Below are 22,861 nucleotides of genomic sequence, written 5' to 3'. Positions count from 1 at the left end.
TTCAAAATGGTCATCACTAGTTACCACATGCAGTTACGTCATCTGTGTTTTGCCACTTCTATACCAGGGGTCCTAACCTTCTCTGCTGCGAACAGTGGTCTTCAAAAATCCAGTGAGATTGTAAACTTGTCCTGCCAGTGCCAACTATTTGAAATGGCAATTTTTTAAATGTCCAGAGAAAAACTTGATACTTGATGCACAGTTTATGGGACTTGGTCTTCAACAATCAAATTGTGAACTATTTGAAATTTACATTTTATTCAGCAGCAATCCATCTGGGCAAATCATTATATTTTGATTGCATAAAAAGACAAATAAATATCAGTTTTCAATGGTAAAGAATGAAAATAATAAAACCAGAAATAACAACAAGTGATTAACACATTTTGAACAAATAATAACACCGTTTTGTTTTGTCTTTAATACATCAGGAAATATTAAGTTATTTTAGAAGTAGTAAAGTGTAGAAAGGTATTTCTTCAGGAAAATGTGTGCACTGGCTTCAGCTATAGTATGTAGTTTAGTATAAGGAATAGTACTATTCAGCAGGCGCATAAATTATTACCATGTTATTACTTCTTTATTTCCTGCTGTAAGGTCAGGTGCTACCAACCTTTCTTTCCAGGACGTTACAGGCGTTATTAATCTAAATTGAATGCAGCTATGGAACTCCATATTTAGTTCCAAGACTGAAGTTGGAATTCTGTTGGAAACGAGGCACATCATTCAACTTTGGAGGCGGTGTCTCTGAGCAGACTCCTCGCAGTGTGGCTCCAGATACAGACGGCGAAATGTAGACATCTCGATATCAAGTTTATGTCTTTCAGGATATTTTGTCAACACATATGTCAGTCATTTAACGTGGCCAAGTATGAGGACTTGCGTTGTCGTTGTCGGCAAGATGAACATTTTACCTGAGAAAAGCTTGTGGATATTCGTGTTGCAGCTTTCTTGTGTGCTGCTCACGTTGAAGGCAACCGTTACCGTTGGCTCACCTGTGCTACTAAATCCCCCGCCACCACCTGAGACTCGTGCTGAGGTAGGTTATGCAAATTACCTGGGAAATCATGAATTATGGCGAGGACTGGATTTCACATTTCAGTGTAATAAATTATGCTCAATTGTTTGAAGAAGGCAACGGGTATTGTACTGCCATTTACTTTCCTGACATTACAGTTTCACCGAATACTTTCCCCACTTCTTCCCCATGTCTTACTCTTATTCAAAATTCTATCATTTCTATTCCTGAGAGTTTTTTTATTGGATGCACCTTACTGTATGTGGTAACTAGGCTATGTATGAGGCATGTTATCTTTATGATTTTAAGTCTCACAGTTACTATGATTCCCTCACTGCTTGGATAACTCTCAGCAAGGCTTTACCACGTTTTGTTGTAAGCAGAGCTCAGGGTTAGTTGACCCAGTCAGGGTATTATGGCTTTGCACACAAAACCGAATTTGTTCCTGACCCCAACTTGCCTGGCTTCCCTGACCTTAAGTCTCAGTAAATCTGCCCTTTGGATTCCTCCCCTGGCCTCCCCGCCAGTCCAACATTGTACCCTCTGTTGCCCTGGCTCTACACACCCTTAGTCCCAAACACATGCCATGGGTAACATGGGATAAGAAAATGGAGGGGCAGTAACACTAGTATTGTGACTAGGGCTCATTTGGATGACTGTGCAGCCTGCTTAGCACAAACACATTTATATGTTCATTATGTTTCACCACAACATGGGTCTGTCTTTAGATGTGGTGCCGTTTAACATGATGTTTACACGACAGGCAACCTACTACTGTATGGGTTTAGGGCATCAAATCCTTCGATGATGTTCAGGGAGAGTACCTTCGCCTTAGGGAAATGCATGTCGTACACCAGCCTGGCCTCCGAGCCATACGAAACATACTTTATGTATTTCTGAGCACCTCCAAGACGTATGATACCTACTAATGGTCTAGTTACTATAGACAGAAATGAAAGTAGGGAGGTTGGTCGGGGAGGATGGGTAGGCGTAATCCGCGACTATCTAGCAATCTAAAGGTTGCATGTTTGAGTCATATCAGGTCAACTGTAGAATTTTAGCTAACCCTTCACCTAACCATTATTCTAAACGTAAGATAATTCACCTAACCTGCTACGTAAATTCACCTAACCTTTGTAGTTTTAGTTCTCCTAACCACCAACATAAATTCTCCCCATAAATTCTCCCCTTTGTTGTTATGGTGCAACAAGCAACCTGCTCTCAGAGAAAGATGTAGAATACTATACGTAATACAAGACATGTTAAGTTACTTCATCCAATTTGTATGCTATTGTATGACCAGATAAGACGTATGATACTGTATGTCTTTTAATGCGTATGATATTGTACGATCGCTATTCCATTCGTAATGTAACCTAAAGTAATGTAATATCATACTAAATGGAGTGTCACAGATTTAGATACAGAATAATACAAGTTTCCAAGAGACCATGTTGCATACACAGGAACACTCAAGTCAACAAACTGTTGCCAGGCGTAGACTCCTTTAGATGAGGTTTACTTGTGGCCTTATTGTCTCCATATATTGACTACAGATATGCTTCTGGAATTGTAGAGTTTAGATTCATTTAGGAGTGTTAAATGTGTGATACTGGTCACTTCTCTTGTTCTGTGATACTTCCCACTCAATCCAATTTACTTATTCCCCTGTCCCCTCTTTTGTTTTGAGTTTCTATTGTCCATCATTGCACACTTCACTGTCGTTGTCATGCACTTCTGTTGAAATAAGTAATTGACAGAGAACCCTGATGTCCAAAACAACACTGAACTATATTTGAGGTTGAAGGGGTCATGAGCTTTCTGTTCCATTTGACCTATGGTTGTTCACCTTCCAGATAGTGAAAGTCAAGTGAAAGGCTCATTGTGTTGGTGTAAACTAGGAGGCAAGTGGCAACTGGAATTTTAGGCCTCTCCTGCTGGAGGAATGTTTTCTTCCACTGAGCATCCTTCCACCGAAGAAGCCTTCATCTTGTTTAAAGCACAAGAAGTGTCTAACTGGAAACAAAGCCTGTGAATTGAGATTTTTTTAAAACCAACAAGTAGCTATTTTTCTGCTTCTAAAACTTCTAAGGGTCTGTATTTGTGGAAGCCTGGAAAATGTCAACCTTTGGTTTTCTTTCTCATAGAGACGACAAGATTGAATGGCTCCGTTTTCATTCTTTACGTCTGCGTTGCGTCATAAAATGTCGGTCCCAGTTTCATGGTTCTTTACTTCACACAACTGTCATTCCTTTATTGGGAATTGAGCTTTTGATCAACAAAGTAGGCTACATTGTGAGCTCTTTGTGGTTTAGCCTAATTGTAGCCTTATTCCTCAATTTACCCAGTACAGTACAGCCCATTTTCCACTTTTATAGTTTTTGGTCACACAAATTACGAAGAGTATAGTAAACAACAGAGAACTGACTCATTTGCCGGGCTGAATTTTAATGTTAGATCCATGCCTGTCACTTGATCTCAAGTTAGGATTTCGCCCTGGCACTCTGACCTACCAATGGTCCATTGTATTTGTCTGTTGGAACTCTGTTGCATCTAGCATGCGTTAGATCCAGCCTTATTCAAAACCCAAGACTACCCAGTCAAATCAACCCGTCTGGTTTTCTTTGCAATTAAAATGGTCTGTGGAGTTCCACTCTAATGCAGAGGCCCTCTCTCTAGTCTCTACCCAGCTGTGCTGGCTGGTTTCCATTAGGCAGCCATTTAAGGGACCTGGGCCACGGAAGGCCCAGGGGAGTGCCGCTTATTATCACCCAGCTGCAGAAGTGGGCCTGAGTGCCACATCCCACAATGCACTCTGCTCGCTCCCAGCTGCTCATGGGAACAGCCCTGGCTGGCGGCCCTCAGGGTCTAATCAATCCAATCATAGAAAAGTATGATGGGTTGTTCCCCCACCACAAACATCTCTGGCAGCGGTGTGAAACTTCTCAATGGCATCTCTGGTTGTAGCATCTGCTATAATGATTCTAAGACCACTTAGCCCTAATTTGAGTCCTCCGCTGCATTCACTCAGTGCTTGATGATGTTTCAGGTTCTTTCATACCAGCCCAATGCTTTCCTCTCTCCCCTCCAGGCTGTCTTGACCATGGTATTCTAAATCATTCAAGTGTTGTAGTCTACAAATTACTAAATTACTTTGTAGGGGAGAGTGGGGAAAGTTGAGCTGTTTTTACATTCACCATCATTCCATCTAACATACATATATTTCAGGATGTTGTGTATCCATGGAAATCCTCAAAAATCATCTAATCATTACAGTTTTGAAAACATAGCTTGTCCAAAAAAGGTGGTTTCTTGGCACAACTTACCCTGGTACACATTTCTATACCTTTTTAAACCATGTCTATCTTTATTTCCCAAACACAATTCAACATAATCACATTTTAAGCATATTTTAACACACGCTTAACACCTAACAAACACTTTATACCTTTTTTTTGGCACACTTTTAACGTAGGCCAGGCCCTGTTGTTACCTCATATCCCAGCGATAATGATTTCTGATGATTTCCATTACGCCTGGGAAGAAAACACTTACATTTGCTAAACTTGCCATTGGCTTACCTTACCCCATGGCTATTGGCTCAACTTACCCCAAGGCAAACATTTTGACTATATTAGCCCACACAGCTACAAGGATGCACTTTCATGCAGGCTTTAGGACCTCATATTGAAGCTTATAGAGACCCCAACTAATGTATAGAACAATCTTAAAATGATTTACTTAAAATGATCTACTTTGGTTAAGATACAAGCATCATGGACGTAACTTCCTTACCACTTTTTCCATGTGGCTTCTTCCTTCACAGACTCTGTGAAATGACAACCCTTTCTTAAATATTTGGTCAAATGATGAATTTTGTGTATGGTTTCCTAGAAAAAGGGTGGCTAAACTTACCCCTTTGGCTCAATTTACCCCAATCTCCCCTATTGCTCTGTTCCCTTTCCTTACCTTGAACATAGTCTATGGTCCAGGAGAGAGTGTGAAACACATTCTGAATTTGTATGTTCTATGTTTTCCTGTATAGAATTTTCTGGAGAAGTATGGATACCTTGAGGAGGAGAATCACCAACACAATGATACTGAGGTCAACACAGCTCTCAGGTACAATAAGGCTGGCATCTTTTAACCTACCAGAAAGAGCACTTTACATTAATAATGGGAAATTAGGGCCATTTTTAATCGAGTGTGGTCAATGATTGATTACAATGTATTGGTTGTTACAGAATATGCTATGTACATTTTTCATTGACTTTGTGTACTCACTAATTTCTCAGAATATCAAATCTGAGGAAAAACGTTTAATTCTCTGTGAAAATGTTTTTGAGGTTGTGTTGACATAGCTTTACCAAAAGTGTGTCCCATTCCCCAGTTGTGCTTGAGTGAAAAAGCAAGCACACGTCTCTGTTTTCACAGTTGCACTGTGAGTTACTGAATATTTGGAGAAGAAAAGCCTAACTCATTTAAAAGATTTATCGAAATGTATTGCATGTTTATTTTCTATCACGAAGCAAAGCTTGGTTTCCCTAATGGAAGTAACAGTCTGCCACCAGAGCCTGTTATTTATCCAGGTGATGTGACAGCTATTATTTATGCTGATATTTAAACTACACGCATTTGACACTAATGAAGAGCTAGACGCTGCATTACCCCCATGCTCAGCAGGTTTAGAACCTTCAATGGAACACTGGTCACTTTAATGTTTACTTACGGTTTTACCCACTTCATATGTATATGCTGTATTCTAGTCAAGGCCATCGTATTAAACTATTGCTGTATATATACACTATTTTACACATTCCTCAAATATACTACATACACACGTGTGTGTGTGTGTGTGTGTGTGTGTGTGTGTGTGTGTGTGTGTGTGTGTGTGTGTGTGTGTGTGTGGTGTGTGTGTGTGTGTGTGTATATATAGTGTATATATAGTGTGATGATCAGCTAGTCTGAAACACCCTAACACAGGCGGGAGGCGTGAAATGAACAGACCAGAGGCAGTGGTTGTGGTTCCTTTTGTACTGTCATTCAACGCGTTCTTTCGCCCGACAAAATAATGCCAGTACAAGGTAGCGTCCAACGCTGAAACAACAGCGTAAAAAGAATAAATCTAAACTAAGCAGCTGACCAAAAGGTCAAAAAGGGAACACAAAACAACAAACGGCTCCCCTTCTCTTTAGACTATTGTCTACACATATTTACAGGGGGGATGCTTCCCTCGATCTATAGCCTGCCCTGTGTAACATATAGCCAAGGTGCATCAGATGAAGCCGCTTTCTCTGAGGTAGGAAAGGCCGACATCCTCACCAGTCCCCGTGTCTGTTCCCAATCCACCTCGAGCTCATCTCCTGGCACACCTATATAGAAGGAGACACCAAGCCAATTGGTGGGCCCAGGTGTGTACTAATTGGCTTTACACTGAGTACCTATCCCCTGAGGAGGGTGCTGTCGCGTCGTCTTCCTCCGGCTGGTCACTGAACCCTCACAATACATACTCTATATTTCTTAATTTACTTATTTTACTTTTTAGATTTGTGTGTATTGTTGTGTATTGTTAGATATTACTGTCCTGTTAGAGCTAGGAACACAACCATTTCGCTACACCCTCAATGACCTCTGCTAAATATGTGTATATGACTATTAAAATGTGATTTAATTTAAAGGTTTGATTTCAGTTGTAAAGAACACACACTACCATCATCACATGTGGATTACTTGTAAAGTGCTGTATTGATTGCACCACATTCATAGGGTTTGCAACTTTTTGATTCTACTTGCTCTCTGGATGTGCTCTCCGATCTTCGTTTGCCGTTCACTCTTCTTTTATCATTCATCCATCTCTCCTCTGTCTGCCTCTCAGGGAGTTTCAGTGGCTCACCCACCTGCCAGTCACTGGGCGTCTGGACAGTGCCACACGGCACCAGATGGCAGCGCCCAGGTGTGGGGTGAGGGACGACAGGGGCCAGCAGGCCTGGGCACAGAAGGTCAACGGCATCTTCCATGGAGGTCTGACCAAACCTAACAGTGGACGGCGTCTACGCAGGAAGCGCCATAGCCAGCTAGGTTAGTGGCCAATCCATGGACCTCCTTTAGCTGATTTGTGCTCACTTCTGGCCAGCTTCAAACCAACCTCCTAGATATTACTCCTTTTTTATTCCTTCCTTGAAGATCAAATGATTGATTGAAATGTAGTTGGCCCATACAGATGGACTTGGTTATACAGGTCATATTTCAAGAATAGACTGCTATAGCAATGCCAATGTGACTTTATTGTCTGGGATGGAGAGGTCAAACATGTTGTCAGGCTAACTAATTTCATCAGCTGCACTGTGACTCGATACTGCATCCTCAATTAAATGATCATCTAATCAACTATTACCATTGATTGAGGTCATAACATTGTTGTTTGCTCAATGACTCCCAATGGCAAGCTGCTCTGTTGGTTTCCTCAATGACCAAATTCTTTTTTAGGGAGTTATCAACTGTTAGGCAGGAAGTCTCAAATCCATGGCTGGTTTTCCTTGAATCAGTCCCAGGTTAGAGGAAAACAAGGAAAATCAGCCTTACTACTGGCCTCGAAGTCCGAATTTGGGAAAATGGGCTTTGAGAGCTCCATTGAAGGACTCTCTAGTGGCGGTCAACATCCATGGCCATGTGCTTTCTGTGGTTGGTCTCTGTTAGGGAGTTCACTACAAACTGTAAATCAGTGGGGGGATCGTGCCGTTTAAGATGAGGGAGGATGATATTTTTTTTTTTTTGAGCATGGCCTTATTTCTATTACAGCATATTGGATAACTGTCATTCATATTCCATTCACCCAGCTCAATGTAACATCCATAGGTTTAAGCTACTACATGATGCTACAATTTTCCCTTTACCCATCATGAGGTTGAATGAAAGTTTACAACGTAGGTGCACAGGTTGAGAGAATTATGGGTAATCAAGGTGACAGACATTGACACATTTAATACCGCCTTGCACACATCTTGCCTGCATCTAGCTGATCTAGAGTGTAATCATTAGTCCAACAGTTGCAAACAAGAGTTTTTATTGGAAAAATGTACGTATGTTTATCCCCGTTTCGTTCCGTTTGCTTCCGTTTAAGAAATGTTTTTCAACAGAATTGGCACAATGAATACACCCCGGATCGCATGCAAACAGAGTTCACTTTCATAGCAGCCACATACAAACGGCTCCATGTATATATTATTCCTTCTCATATCTATCTACGCGCTCTCCTCTCACCTTTTCCCTTGTGGACTTCAGTGCACAACACATCAGCTGTCTGTGAACAGGTGGAAAAAACCTTTTCAAGCCAAACCTTCAATCGCTAACCACACACAGCCTACTGTACATCATTGTCACGCCATAGTCAACATAGCTACTAGAACTAACACATTAGTAAACCCGCTACAATCATGCAGTACAGTGTACAGTCAACAGCAAGCAGTTTAGCAGTTACACCAGCAGGCCCTGGTGGCAATACATTTATAAAACCAAAAGCATTCCTTGACTTGGAATAGTTCCAGTGTTGGATATCCATAGCCAGCTAGCTAACATAGTATCTCTCTCTGTTTGAACCGGGTGTTTGAGTAGGGTAAACTAGCTACTGTAGCTGCATTCGATGCTAGCTAAGTAAGGGAAAGTTTAAAAAGTATATACGGTACTACAAAATATAGCTAGCTCTCTCTCTCATTCTCTCTCTCTCTCTCACTCGCTTCTCCTTAATTTTGGAAGAAATTAATTTGTTCAAAACTGTTATAACTATTGTCTTTCTCTTTGAGTAAACTACTCACCACATTTTATGCACTGCAGTGCTAGCTAGCTGTAGCTTATGCTTTTAATGTTTAGATTTTTTTATTTAACCATTATTTAACAAGGCAAGTCAGTTAAGAACATATTCTTATTTACAATGACAGTCTACCCTGGCCAAACCCTAACCCGGACGACGTGGGCCAATTTTGCGCCGCCCTATGGGACTCCCAATCACAGCCGGACGTGATACAGCCTGGAATCGAACCAGGGTCTGTAGTGGCGCCTCTAGCACTAAGATGCAGAGCCTTAGACCGCTGCGCCACTTGGAAGCTAGATTCATTCTCTGATCCTTTGATAGGGTGAACAACATGTCAGTTCATGCTGCAAGAGCTCTGATAGGTTGGAGGACGTCCTCTGAAAATTGTCATAATTTCTGTGTAAATCTATGGAAGGGGGTGAGAACCATGAGCCTCCTAGGTTTTGTATTGAAGTCAATGTACCCAGAGGAGGACAGAAGCTAGCTGTCCTCCGGCCACACCATGGTGCTACCCTACAGAGTGTTGCTAAGGCTACTCTCGACCTTCATGGCAAAACAGTGTTTTATTCAATTTTTTGGGTGACGTGAATATATTTAGCATAGTTTTATCTAAAAAGGATAACTTTTTCAATGTTTCACTATTTTATTTTTGTGAAATTCACTGATGAGGATGGTCCTCCCCTTCCTCCTCTGAGGAGCCTCCACTGCTGTAAATCCGAGCCAGCATAGTACAGATGTAGGATCATAATTTCAGCCAGTTTGCTACAGCAGGAAAATAATCAAGCAGCGACAGGACATGTGAATTATTATGTGGATATAATTAATGGACATTTTTGTAGGGTTTGATTCATTTACAAGTCTGAAAGTTCAAGGTGGAATTTATAAACTTTAGAAGCCTTTTTAAACCTCAAATACACAACAAGTTTGAAATGTCCTGCATTGCAGGAATGTTCTGCAACAGGGTGAAAAAAATTAAGATCCTACATCTGTATGTAGGCTATCTACACACACTGCCATTGATATATCTTCAGGGAATTCTCCAATCTCCACTTGTGTGTGGGAAGCACATTCTAAATTAGATATAAACTCTCTGCACACACATCCTATTTCATCTTAAAGGAGCTCCCCAGTCCCTTTTAGTCTGTGAGAACCACTGCCTAAATTATTAAGATATACGACAGTCTTTTCAATGTTCCGAGGGCCATATGGAGACTGTCCAACACATCTCCACTGTGTGATAGATAGGCCTACATGCTCAGTGGTAAATGGAGCTGTTTTGGGGTATTAGGGTGCTGGTGTTTGTGGTCTGGATGGAGAAAAGTATGTAATTTCACACAGCCCCTGAAGTGATTGGATAATACTAGAAGAATGCAGACGCAGGCGTCATACTGCCCACTTTTCCAGCTGCAAGTTTGTACCTGACAGCTGCCACCTGCTCCCTGTGCAAAGACGCTGGGAGAGAGTCCATGGAAGGACGGCTCAGGATTCTCTGGAGCAATCCTATTTCAGAGACATCCCATCAATATGGATTACACACACGGACAGGATATTGAAGGACAGTTTCTGCAAAGAGGCAGTTTTAGTGGAAGAACATGGCATTCTTTCAAATGTAAGTGAGGTAGAGGAGAATAGTTATATTTATCTGTCCATCTACAGTACAGTAGTGAAGGCAGCCAGCAGAAGTCAAGGCAGGGGCTGGCTCTTACTGGCTCGTTGGTCGAGTACCAGAGAGACGCCAACTATTGCACCAACAGTCTTAGCTCATCTAGTCTCACCAATGAGGCATGCTGGAACAGTCTTAGCTCGTCTAGTCTCACCAATGAGGCATGCTGGAACAGTCTTAGCTCGTCTAGTCTCACCAATGAGGCATGCTGGAACAGTCTTAGCTCGTCTAGTCTCACCAATGAGGCATGCTGGAACAGTCTTAGCTCGTCTAGTCTCACCAATGAGGCATGCTGGAACAGTCTTAGCTCGTCTAGTCTCACCAATGAGCCATGCTGGAACAGTCTTAGCTCGTCTAGTCTCACCAATGAGGCATGCTGGAACAGTCTTAGCTCGTCTAGTCTCACCAATGAGGCATGCTGGAACAGTCTTGGCTCGTCTAGTCTCACCAATGAGCCATGCTGGAACAGTCTTAGCTCATCTAGTCTCACCAATGAGGCATGCTGGAACAGTCTTAGCTCATCTAGTCTCACCAATGAGGCATGCTGGAACAGTCTTAGCTCATCTAGTCTCACCAATGAGGCATGCTGGAACACACTAAACATTGAGATATGAGAGGTTTTTTTGTGTCCTGTGGAATTGTTCTCAATAAATTTTCTGTCAAGGAGTGCTAGCAAAAAGGTTCAACCTTGTAGAATTTTTTCCTCTATGTGATTTTCACACAAGCTCTTGAAATGTGTTTGTCACACTCTGGCTCTAAGCTCATACAGGTGACGAAGACCATCTCTTCCCACTGGTCTGTGCCTCTGTTAGAAACCAGTGTTTTTCCAGACACGTGTGAGGTGGCCTTGCTTAATGAATGTGTCTTATTGAGGAATAATCTGCTGCAGTCAATTGACAAGGTTATTTTTATTGCAAAGATGCATGGAGTTGTTTTGACACAGAAATAATTGATTTATTGCCTTAGACAACCACTCCTACCAATCCTACACAGCAAGAGCTCTTCTGAATTAGTTGATAACATTTTTTAAAGTTGTGTCACTGCTGTAACCACAAGTAATGTAATAAACATTACTCTCTCTGCACTTCGCCAAAGGATTCACCCTTATTGTTCAAAAAGAAACACTCATCCCCATTACTGTGATTTGCAAACCTCCCTCTCTCTCTCTCTCTCTCTCCCTCCTCTTTCTCTCTCTCTCTCTCTCTCTCTCTCTCTCTCTCTCTCTCTCTCCCTCCTCTTTCCCTCTCCCTCCCTCTCTCCCTCTCTCTCTCTCTCTCTCTCTCTCTCTCTCTCTCTCTCTCTCTCTCCTCTCCCTCCTCTTTCCCTCTCTCTCTCTCTCTCTCTCTCTCTCTCTCTGTCTCTCTCTCTCTCTCCCTCCTCTTTCCCTCTCCCTCTCCCTCCTCTTTCCCTCTCTCTCTTTCTCTCTGTCTCTCTCTCTCTCTGTCTCTCTCTCGCTCTCCCTCCTCTTTCCCTCTCCCTCTTTCTCTCTCTCTCTCTCTCTCTCTCTCTCCCTCCTCTTTCCCTCTCCCTCTCTCTCTCTCTCTCTCTCTCTCTCTCTCTCTCTCTGTCTCTGTCTCTGTCTCTCTCTCTCTCTCTCTCCCTCCTCTTTCCCTCTCCCTCTTTCTCTCTCTCTCTATCTCCTTCTCCCTCCCCCTTATCCTCCTCTTTCCCAGCTGCATGAATGACAATCTGAATCTTTCCCAGCACAACAGTGCTCCCAAAAGTGGGTGCTAGTGACTCATTTACCATAGCTACTCTTTTTCAACGTTCATATAATATCTCACTTCTTGGTCATGAGTCCCCCTTGCTCCTCTATATTCATCAGTCCACTATCTCATCTCTCTGCAGGTGAGAGGTGGCACAAGCGTCACCTGACCTACCAGGTGGTGAACTGGCCTGGCCACCTCCCTCGGGGTCAGGTGGCCCTAGCCGTACGCACCGCTTTCCAGCTGTGGAGTAACGTATCGGCCCTGGCCTTCAGAGAGGTCACCCAGGGGTCAGCTGACATCCGGCTGGCCTTCTACGAGGGGGAGCACAACGACGGCATGGGCAACGCCTTTGATGGTCCAGGTGGGGAGCATAGCAGTATAACCTTTTAGTAGTGGTTTGACATTTTGACTGATTCCTGTCAGTTCATAGTTTACCTAAAGGAAGGGAGAATGCATTTTCAAACAGGGCAATTTCCAAAGATCAATTGGGTTCAGCTGTGAAAGATCTCGCCCGGAACTAGCCCCAGCTATCACAATGTTCACATGCTTACAGATCCCTCTTGCCTGGTCTGAAAACAGCCACTAGCATCTACCTCTTTAGTGTTTCCAGATCTTAATGGACCAGATAATCATAAGAAACATGTTGATGGTTCCACCTAGCCTGAAACTGAGAGTCGAGAAGCTTCTACTATATTTCTTATACCTGCCTGGCTCTTTCAGATCTGCACAGTTTGAAGGGGTAGGGCAAGGGGTTGTTTTTGGAAGCTTCTCTTCCACCCCTGAACCCTCTGTATGTTTTTGTTTTTACCCCGCAGGAGGCGCCCTAGCGCATGCCTTCTTCCCATGCCGAGGGGAGGCCCACTTTGACATGGCAGAGCGCTGGACACTGAATGGCTACAAGGGCCACAACCTGTTCATGGTGATTGCCCACGAGGTGGGCCACACGCTGGGCTTGGAGCACTCTCCTGTGCGCCACGCGCTCATGTCCCCCTACTACAAGAAGCTGGGGAAAGCCACGGTGCTGAGCTGGGATGACATCACTGCTGTACAGCAGCTCTATGGTGTGTAGGCCTACTCCACTCTGAGAGAGGAACATTAAAGTTATTTGAAATTCAGTTTGAATTTGAACATTATTTTTAACCAGTCACTTTACATGACAACTACTGCTGTACAAAGAAAATTGCCTTGTCCAAAGCAAAGTTCCACTGAAGTGGAAGAAGAAAAGTTGAGGAAGAGGAGCGAGAACATATGGAGGTAATAGTCAGTGGTCAGGTAGAGGAGGGAACAAGGTTACACGAGGGTGACAAGATGATGATAAAATGACACAGACCTCATGCTGAACTTAGTCCACAGATCTGACTAGAGATTGGATCAGCATCCATTTCTTTAACCCATCACCATCTGCTGTGCTGTCATTCACCGTGACATCATAGTGTCCCACAGTCCCGACCGCCCTGTGATATATGAAGCATCAACTGAAAAAGCTAAAGGAGGGACTCTTCATATTAAATGTGTGTCTTAAGCTATTGCATTCATTACAGGGAATCACACATGCTACCATTTAAACGTCCATTTTTCCATCCAACCGCTCTAATGCTGTACGCAGAGGGATGTCCAGAGATCAGTATATCCCAGAGCCAGGCTTCCGGCAGCTGGAGACAGTGTTGATCAGTGTTTTTTCCCATCCTCTCAAGGTCACACCAAAGTAAACAAGCAACTTCCTCATACATCAGCGTTTCCATTTAGACAGTATAACAGGGAGAAGCCAGACAAACTATCTCTCCATGTTTTGTCTCGCTCTCCTTAGGGATGCCGATTTTATCAGACCTTTACACAAATGTTTGCGCAACGTTTTCCAAACAGAACGGGTGGGCAACATCTGGAGACAAATCAAAGGAAACGTTGTGTCTGCGGGCATTGTAAAATCATTTGGCTCTCTTTACTTCTTTTGGCATTGGAATGTGTTGGGTTTTCCATTCTGCGATGTTATGGCGTGCCAAATCTGACAATTAGTGTCTTTTGTGTATGTTACCTCTCGAACTTGCTGTGAAACAGGTATATAGGTCTTATCTGCACCCACTAGGCAAAAACTGGTTGAATCAAGATTGTTTCTACGTCATTTCAACCCAAAAATGTAATGTGATGACGGTGAATCAACGTGGGGAAATGATTCGATTTGAAAAAAAGTCATCAACATAAGGGAATTTGGTCATTTTTTAGCCAGCTTTTAGCCCAAATCCAATGACATGGTGACATGTTTTGTTGATTTCACGTTGAATTCACGTTAGTTGACAACTCAACCAATGTAAATCAAAACTACATGTTGAATTGACGTCTGTGCCCAGTGGGTACTTGTCCATAGCAGAAAGCTTTAATGGTACTCCACTTGTAAATGTGCAGTCAGAAATACATCAATCAGTCAAGCTTTTTGCAGATGCACCTGGTCTATTGTAGTAACATAGAAGAATATGCATGTACATTACGTATAGTCAGAAAAGCTTGTACATTACTGAAGCTACTGTCCTTTTTGTCATTGAATGTTCTCCATAGGGAAGCCAGAGAGCGGTCAGGTAATCCAGTTGCCTGGTCAGGTGTTCAGCTCTGCTCTACGGGACTGGGAGCTGTCTGAAGGTGGTACTTGGAAGCCTGATTCCACCCCACCTCCATACTGCAGGGGATTCTTTGATACACTCACCATGGGTAGGACTTGATTGGTGGTCACTATCTGACCATGCTAGAAAGGCAAAAAAAATAGGTCCCATTGAAATGAATGGCCCTTTGTCACCAGACTGGAAGTTGTACTTACCTAGCATATTTGAGGCTAGAAGCAAGTTTTGGATAAGATTTGAGGTTTCGAACAAGACAAATATGACAAGTAAGCAGCGCCATCTGGTGGATTTTGGCCTATGATTGTTTTGGAACATAAGGTAATATCTTAGCAATTTACATGAACAGTAGGTTGAGAATTCTTCATTGACTTCTGAAGACAGTGATATACTCTGATTCCTGTAAATAATTCATTTTATATTACCTTGCAGACCAAGATGGTACCAGCCTAGTATTCCGTGGGGGGCTGTTCTGGACTGTGTCTCCTGCAGGCAACACCAGCTCCCCTCTACCTCTGCAGAACCGCTGGCCAGGACTACCCCTCGCCATTGAGGCAGCTGCTTACTCTGAGATGGACAATAAGTTCTACTTTTTCAAAGGTAGTGTGAAAATGAAGACACGAGTTAGCCAGCAATAAACGTACCTGAAATGATTTGTTCTTGTAGTAAAAACTGGCCTGTATCATAGTCTGGGTTATAGTTCCGGTAGATTATAGCAGAAATGTTTCACACAGACTGCTTTTTCAGTTTGTGTCCTCACATTGTAATTTCACATCTCACACTACCAGCACCTTCCTCCTTGCGTCTCTTCCCCCAGGTAGGCGAGTGTGGCGTTACTCCAGCAGTGGTGTGGACCCAGGCTTCCCCCTGAGGAGCAGTGAGCTGGGCCTCCCTGGACACCCTGACCAGGCCTTCTACTACCCCCGCCTGGGCCACCTGGTGGTGTTCAAGGGCCAGCTCTACTTTGTGCTCAACCTGGGGACCCTGAGGCCTGAGCCATACTACCCCCGCAGTCTGGACGACTGGAGAGGGGTCCCCCGGGGGACCAACGGAGCCATCAGCCACCCTGATGGACAAGTGTACTTCTTCAAGGAGCGGCACTACTGGAGATTTGATCCAGAGAAAGTGCAGGTGACTGGAGAGGGGATGTGGGACACAGAGCTGGAGTGGACAGGCTGTTTGGGAACTCACCACAGAGGCAATAATATACTGTGACCACAAGAGGGTGCTAACTAACTGATTAAAGTGGTTGGCGAAGGTAATGTGCAATGGATATACTCAGACTAAGCAATGACAGAACTCCTATTTTTTAAGTTCATACAGTATTATTAAATAAGTATTCCTGATCCTACTAAATCCAGTGAACCAATGCTTTTGTTTGTAATGTGTTTGTTTTGTTTTAGACAGTATTAAGATATTCTGTATGGCATAGCCAATCTGAGTTATAAATTACATGTGGCATTGTTGCACAAATAAATTATGTTTGTATGTTTTCTCTCAGACAAGTTGTTGTTGTTGGAGATGAAGTCTCTGGACTCTTTAGTAGACTATTGCATTCATAAAGACCTTTTGTATAATTATTTCATAAAATACCACATATGCCACTGTTTTTGCATTTACGGCAATTCCTTGATGTGCTGATGATGTGACAAAGGGCAGTTACAGGGACCTCCTCTTTATTAAAAGGATTCTTAAATTCTGATCATGTGAGATCAAAAGAGAGTTAGTTCAGTCGTAAGTAGGCTACTATGTAACAATGTCTAATGCACTCTTTCATGTAGGCTCCTAGTTCTCCTGGTGACATATCAGAGCCAAAGCGCCTTATCAATACACAATACACTTTTTACCAATGAAATCGATATGATTTGCATAACCATTTGATTTGAACCTGTGAATGTATGCACTTCAGTAGCCTATGTTTTAATGGTGGTGCCTCGTAAATGATGTATGGATAACGTTTGATGTCTTCCTATTCCATACATGTAAACCTAATATCTAGCACACCACCATCTTTTCTGTTGATGGTGGGGAACTTTATCCTTTCCACATTACTCAGCGGTAATAATAAACCAAGCGGTAATAATAAACCATGCGCAAAAACGACTGCGTCGAGCTTCCCAAACTACAGTGCGTATAGCTCTCAGACGCTCCTGCAGACAGACAATCCCTCCAGACTTGGAAGGCAGAAGCCTAGAAACACGACAAAGGCGGTGACTGGGAGAACAGTAGGCTCCAGAATGTCTCACGACGTTGCAGATTTATATGGTATGAATTTACTTTAATGATATATTAGGACGATATATTCGTGCGCCGCGGCTTTGACTTCTGAGACGCGCGTCTCCAAACTTTGTCCACCTCGCAATACAGGTAGTGTTCAACCTCTCACTCGAACAGAAACCTAAAATCTCGGACAATGACAGGTTCAGTCATTTTTAGCATTCTCTGTATTTGGATGTTTTCACCCAGTCTGTCACGAGGGACCGGGTTTATCTATCAGTTTCCAGGTGTGACATTGCAACGCATCCACACTGAACACACCGCTGGACCCCCTGCAGGCACCAATGCGGCTCGCAGGTAAGTGGACCTCAAGCAAATATTCATCAGAGAAGTGCTTATGAGTTCAAGTTGTTGTTCAATGTTAAACAGCTACTGATCTGTAGAAATATACATTTTTATATCGTTATCAATCCTGTTGAAGTTGTATGCTACTGTGCATGAGCTTGTGCGTTGACTTTAACCAAAAGTATATAACTGTGGTATAACTATTTTCTTGCCCGCTAAGAGTAACGAAGTGAAAAGCAGTACTGGCAATAATGGAAGAGAGCATTAAGATCTGGTTCTGGGTTTGGATTGAATGGAGCAGACGTTCAAGTTGCACATTGCTGCCAAATGTAATACTCTCTCTTAGTATGTGAATTGCCTCTCAGCTCCAGTTTATGACACGATAAACAACTTTATTTCCAATTTCACATCCTCACATCCTTTTATTTGTCAATTGACAAAAGCAGACCGCCCAGAGAGATGTCCTTAATAATGATGAATAGGAAAAAAAGATTTAGTTTATTATTCAAAGTTAAACGGAAAAAACGTTTTTGACTGCCTTGTATTTTGATCCCCATCTCCCGGATACCATGCACACACACACACACGCACTAAAACAAAAACACACTCACACACATACACACTCGCACTAAACCTCTGCCTCCCTATGGTCTCCTTTGGCAGGAACTGGTGTCAGTACACAGTATCGAAGACTGTGTCATGCCAGGTGCACAACGGGACAGAGACGCTGGTACAGCGTATGTTTCAGAGTTGCCGGTGGCCTGGACCCTGTTCTAACCTCATCAGGTATGGTCAGCACAGTTCACTCACTCACTCCAACAGGCCCTTCATGCAGTGGAAAATACAACTTCAGACATGAGAGGTTCTGGTTTCAGAGTTGCGCTGGGACCATCTCGTGTTGAGGGATCATCTGCTCAAATCACTGCATGTAAATAAAAAGGTAATGCGCAGTAGCCCCACAATGTCAATTCACCATCAAAGAACTATATAGATATACATCCTAATGGGTTGCAGTAGGCTACAACCATCTTGCTGAGCGAAACGCTTTGAGGGAAGGGCAACCATTTCCAGGTTTCCCTTGGTTCTCTTTAGGACAGCTATGGGTCAAGTGCCACTATACATTTTGGTGGCCTTTGCTGACAGTGTATTCAGAATCATAATTCTACATATCCTGAAGACAAAGCCATCTTGATGGAAAAGAGCAGGTCATTGATTCTGGTTTCAGTTCAGCTGGCCACCAGTCTGGCCAGATGTTACACAGGGGTCATAATTATGGTGTTTGTATATTTGTAGCCTAAAGGGTCCTTAATGTCATCCAACTTTGACTGCAGACAGTCTAATGACTAATTATTAAGCCCCATGGAAATATTATTTGTTTGTTGATTGAAGAAGGCAGATTTACTTCCTCGACCACCACACAGAGCAACAAGTCATCCACCATTAAGGCATATGAATATGATTTTTCCCATTCCAGTATTCCCAGGTCTGCCATTGCTCCCAGAAAAGACACTAATGTAAGACCATAGCCATTTATTATATAGATGTGTGTGATTTGCAACTGTTTGGTTATTTTATGTCTTTGGGATCTATCCAGAAAGACTGCTTTAATGGGTTCCCTGTATTCGGTCATAATGTTAAGCTTGGATCGGCATTGTTATTTTATCCCTACGCTATAGACAGGTTCAACATCTTTTGATTTAGAGTTATTCTCGTGTAGAGGTCAATGTATTCTCTCCCTTGTCTGTTGTTAATGTTACTGAAATCATTGTAAAAGCCTCTAATTATGTCTGTGAAGTGAACATCTGCCCTAGTTAGTGACTATGCTCTGCTTTCAGTTACAGGACCATTGTCCGGCCCACATACATGCTGACGTATCGCCAGGTGACGGCGTTGGAGTGGAGGTGCTGCCCAGGCTTTATGGGCGACAACTGCAGAGAGGGTGAGTACTTACTTTCTGTCTGTCTGTCTGTCTGTCTGTCTGTCTGTCTGTCTGTCTGTCTGTCTGTCTGTCTGTCTGTCTGTCTGTCTGTCTGTCTGTCTGTCTGTCTGTCTGTCTGTCTGTCTGTCTGTCTGTCTGTCTGTCTGTCTGTCTGTCTTTCTTTTACACTCAGAGAACTGGTGAGCTGGAGGTAGAAATGCCACAAGGGCACTGCAGTCAAAACTGTAGCCCCATTGTGTACCTCATGCATTGGTTTCATCCTAAACTCCTTGCTATGAATAACATCAAAATCACAGGCTGAAAAACAATGGCCGATCATCACCCGCTCATGCTCTGTATTCTTGGCTGAGCATTTTGTTTTTGTGGTTTGTTTTGTTTTGTTTATTGAATCTCCTGACTGTGGTGTAAGGAAGACAATAGATAGGGATAGGCACTGAATCAAAAGCTCAACTTGGCTCTAAATGACAGATTATACTTACTGGTCCTCCCTCTTGGTTGGACTCACTGTTCTGCTTCTTCTTGGGAAAAGGTTCCTCATTGTAACTTAATGGACCAAGACACCGTGTTTCTTCTGTTCTCATGTCACCGATATGGGGGTTCAGATTTATGACTGGTGTCTGATACAGAGAACATGGCTCTGCTCCCCAGTTCAGACTGTAGCTCTGTTCAACATAGGATGGATGACCCTCCTCTGTGCTCTGAGGAGTCAACTTACTGAAGGAAAGTATATGTCATGAAGATGTGAAATGAGTGTTAATGGCGCTGTATCATTCGTGGGGGACGACATGTTTACTGTTGTTTACTTGTTTCTGTCTGTATGCACTGCTATCTATCTTTTATATCTTTATGTTCCAGTGGCTACCCCTGATGATGCTGCACTCTATCCTACAATTGTACCAAAAACAGTATGTTGTTGTCATATTTGTAAGGCATTGTGCGGTGACCATAGAGAGTGATAGAAGACTCTAAGGCCCAAAAGCTTGTTTTAGCATGGGCAGCGCCATTGAGGACTTTCACCATTTTGAAGTAGTCAACTGTGTGGGACTTCCTATGGGTTAAGGAAGGAGCACATAATTCCATCCAGGTCATCAAGAGGGATCAGCCAATTAATTATACTTGTGAATAAACATTCCATAACAGGTTGCAGTCAATCGCTAACCTTGGCTTTATATGCACCCTTTCAGTTTGTTTACCAACTCATAGAAGTAGTAGAAGAAGAAAATGGACTACTTACTTCAAAATGGAGATGGCTTCAATGGCGTTGCCCGTGCAGTCACAGACGCCATAATGAGACAGATACAATGAAGAGTCCTCTATCAATCTCTATGGCAGTGATACACACAAGTACATTCACACATACACACACCCCTCCACATACTGACTGGATAGGGGCCTCTCCCTGACTGGAAGTGCTTTCCCTGTGAATGGGTAAACAGAGCCAGACTGTTGTGGAGTGGGGCGACCCTCGGTAAAGTAAACCCCCTGGCCCAACTGGTCTGTTCTACTGAGAGCCTTGTTTAGGTTTCAGGGGAACCAAGGTCATCCGCTCCAGCTGTTGTTAATGCACCAAACCCCCCTACCCAAACTCTCTCTCTTTCTACCTCTCCCCTGTTAGAGCGGATGTCTTCACAGGGCAGACTAGGAACCCCAGGGATTGGCTGTCTCAGGGCAGGAAGCTCAGCTCTAACACACACACACACACACACACACACACACACACACACACACACACACACACACACACACACACACACACACACACACACACACACACACACACACACACACACACACACACACAGACACACACACACACACACATATGCCACATGCAAATAGCTTCACTTAACATTCACCTACAGTAAATCATGTAAAACTGTCATTGGGAGATTTGCGTGAATCTCAAGCACCCGTTACAAATTAGGATTCAGCCATGATTCTTGAACATCTGCTTCTGGCCCCATCACCAAACATCTCCATCTTTGCAGTTCTTCACATGGCTGTGGAATCCACTGGCATGGGAACTCAACCATGGCAATCAGATATCATGTCCTGCATGCATAACATGATCTGTTGATTTTGGTGAAGAAAATGAGTGCTAGTCATAAAAAACATTTTTTTCAGTTATAATTGCTGAATCAAAATGTTGAAAGGTATAAAATGTTGATCTGGAATTCTCCAGTGTAGCCTTGTTGCAGCTTCAGGTGAAGGACCTGGCAGCAAGAGATGGGAGAGTGGTCCTGTCATGCTCAGTTGGTACACTCTTAGAAAAAAGGGTTCCAAAAGGTTTTTTTGGCTGTTCTATAGAAGAACCATTTTTGGTTCCAGGTAGAACTCTTTTGGGTTCCATGTTGAATCCTCTGTGAAAAAAGTTCTACCTGGAAACAAAAAGGGTTATTTAAAAGGTTTTCCTATGGCGCTTGCATCGCCAGGATCGTGGGTTCGATTCCCGCTGTGGCCACCCATATGAAAAAGTGTGCAAGCACTACTGTTATTCGCTTTGGAGATAAGTGTCTGCCAAACGACATACAGTATACCGGTATAAAGCAATAGAGGAAGAGGGAGATATGGAAATGCAGAGACTAGAGATTTGTAACCTGTCCTTTATTCCTGGAACATCAGCAGTTGGAGCCGTACACATACCCACTGCAAAACTCCAATGTGCTTTGAATGGCAAAAACAGTTCAAAGAGCAAGGTGCTATTCACAGCCTCGTCTCTCGACTGTTGAAGCAAAGCACCCCAGGATCAGTGCTCGGGAGGCAATGTTATCCCTGGATAGGCAAGCCACAGTTGCAGAAGTCAGCCTACTTACTGTTGTGGCAAGAACCACATGCCTTTCCCGTCTTTACCCAGAAAGCATATGCTTCTGAGGGAAAGAAATGACATCATCTGGGGTTGGGAGGTCTCCCCCCCACTCTATCGACACAGTTGTTTCAGACAGCGTTCGCTCCCAGGGCCATTGCGTTAATTGAAACCAGCTCGTAGTTGTTGTTTCAGGTTTGCGACTCCTCTAGAGTGAGCTCTTCCAGGTTGTCGTCATGCCGTAATGCGCTGGGCGGCGAATGTGTCATTTAGCCTTGGTGTGTGTGTGTGTGTGTGTGTGTGTGTGTGTGTGTGTGTGTGTGTGTGTGTGTGTGTGTGTGTGTGTGTGTGTGTGTGTGTGTGTGTGTGTGATAACCTGGTGGATGTGAAAGCTGGGTCTCAGCCAGCTGTCTGTGGTAGTGCATGCACAGCTGCTGTACCCCAGATTTCACTGGTCTATGGAAACAGCCGGTTAAGAGAAGAGTCATCACGACATCCACTCTTTGGAGCCATTGGACAGGGAGCCTATTATGGGACTTTGTAAGCAAGTGTTCTCATGAACTGCCAGTCCGTGTCAAGATGAGCATGTTGCAGGCACATGGCAAGTGTCCGATTTCATCGGAAAAAAATAAAAGATATAGTTATATTGTGCAGCTTTTTAAACGTCTTTGTCAGGTTTAGAAGCTGTGAAATTGCACCTGTGAAATTGGCTGGATGTGCGTGCACTAACTCTGTCAGACTTAAACCAGAACAA

General features: G+C 43.3%; 2 protein-coding genes across 2 annotated transcripts in view; both read left to right on the top strand.

Moving 5' to 3' along the window:
• Positions 1–666: 666 nt before the first annotated feature.
• Positions 667–16,308, top strand: LOC106568023 (matrix metalloproteinase-28). Its single transcript, XM_014138025.3, has 8 exons — positions 667–1,039; positions 5,064–5,140; positions 6,894–7,096; positions 12,337–12,558; positions 13,013–13,258; positions 14,748–14,897; positions 15,236–15,403; positions 15,621–16,308. The coding sequence occupies exons 1-8, from the start codon at positions 872–874 to the stop codon at positions 16,016–16,018; spliced, it is 1,632 nt and encodes a 543-aa protein (XP_013993500.3). The 5' UTR covers positions 667–871; the 3' UTR covers positions 16,019–16,308.
• A 592-nt stretch (positions 16,309–16,900) lies between these two features.
• LOC106568024 (collagen alpha-1(XXVI) chain) overlaps positions 16,901–22,861 on the top strand; it is a 45,061-nt gene continuing 39,100 nt past the window's right edge. Inside the window, exons 1-3 of the mRNA XM_014138026.3 lie at positions 16,901–17,377; positions 18,029–18,151; positions 19,201–19,304. Coding sequence (XP_013993501.1) covers positions 17,217–17,377; positions 18,029–18,151; positions 19,201–19,304 — 388 coding nt within the window. The 5' untranslated portion in view covers positions 16,901–17,216. The remainder of the gene's footprint in view (positions 17,378–18,028; positions 18,152–19,200; positions 19,305–22,861) is intronic.

This window comes from Salmo salar, chromosome 13, assembly GCF_965601325.2.
Source record: "Salmo salar chromosome 13, fSalSal1, whole genome shotgun sequence".
Taxonomy (NCBI): Eukaryota; Metazoa; Chordata; class Actinopteri; order Salmoniformes; family Salmonidae; genus Salmo; species Salmo salar.
The sequence above is the reverse complement of the archived record's forward strand: the minus strand, read 5'-3'. Positions and strand labels throughout refer to the sequence as shown.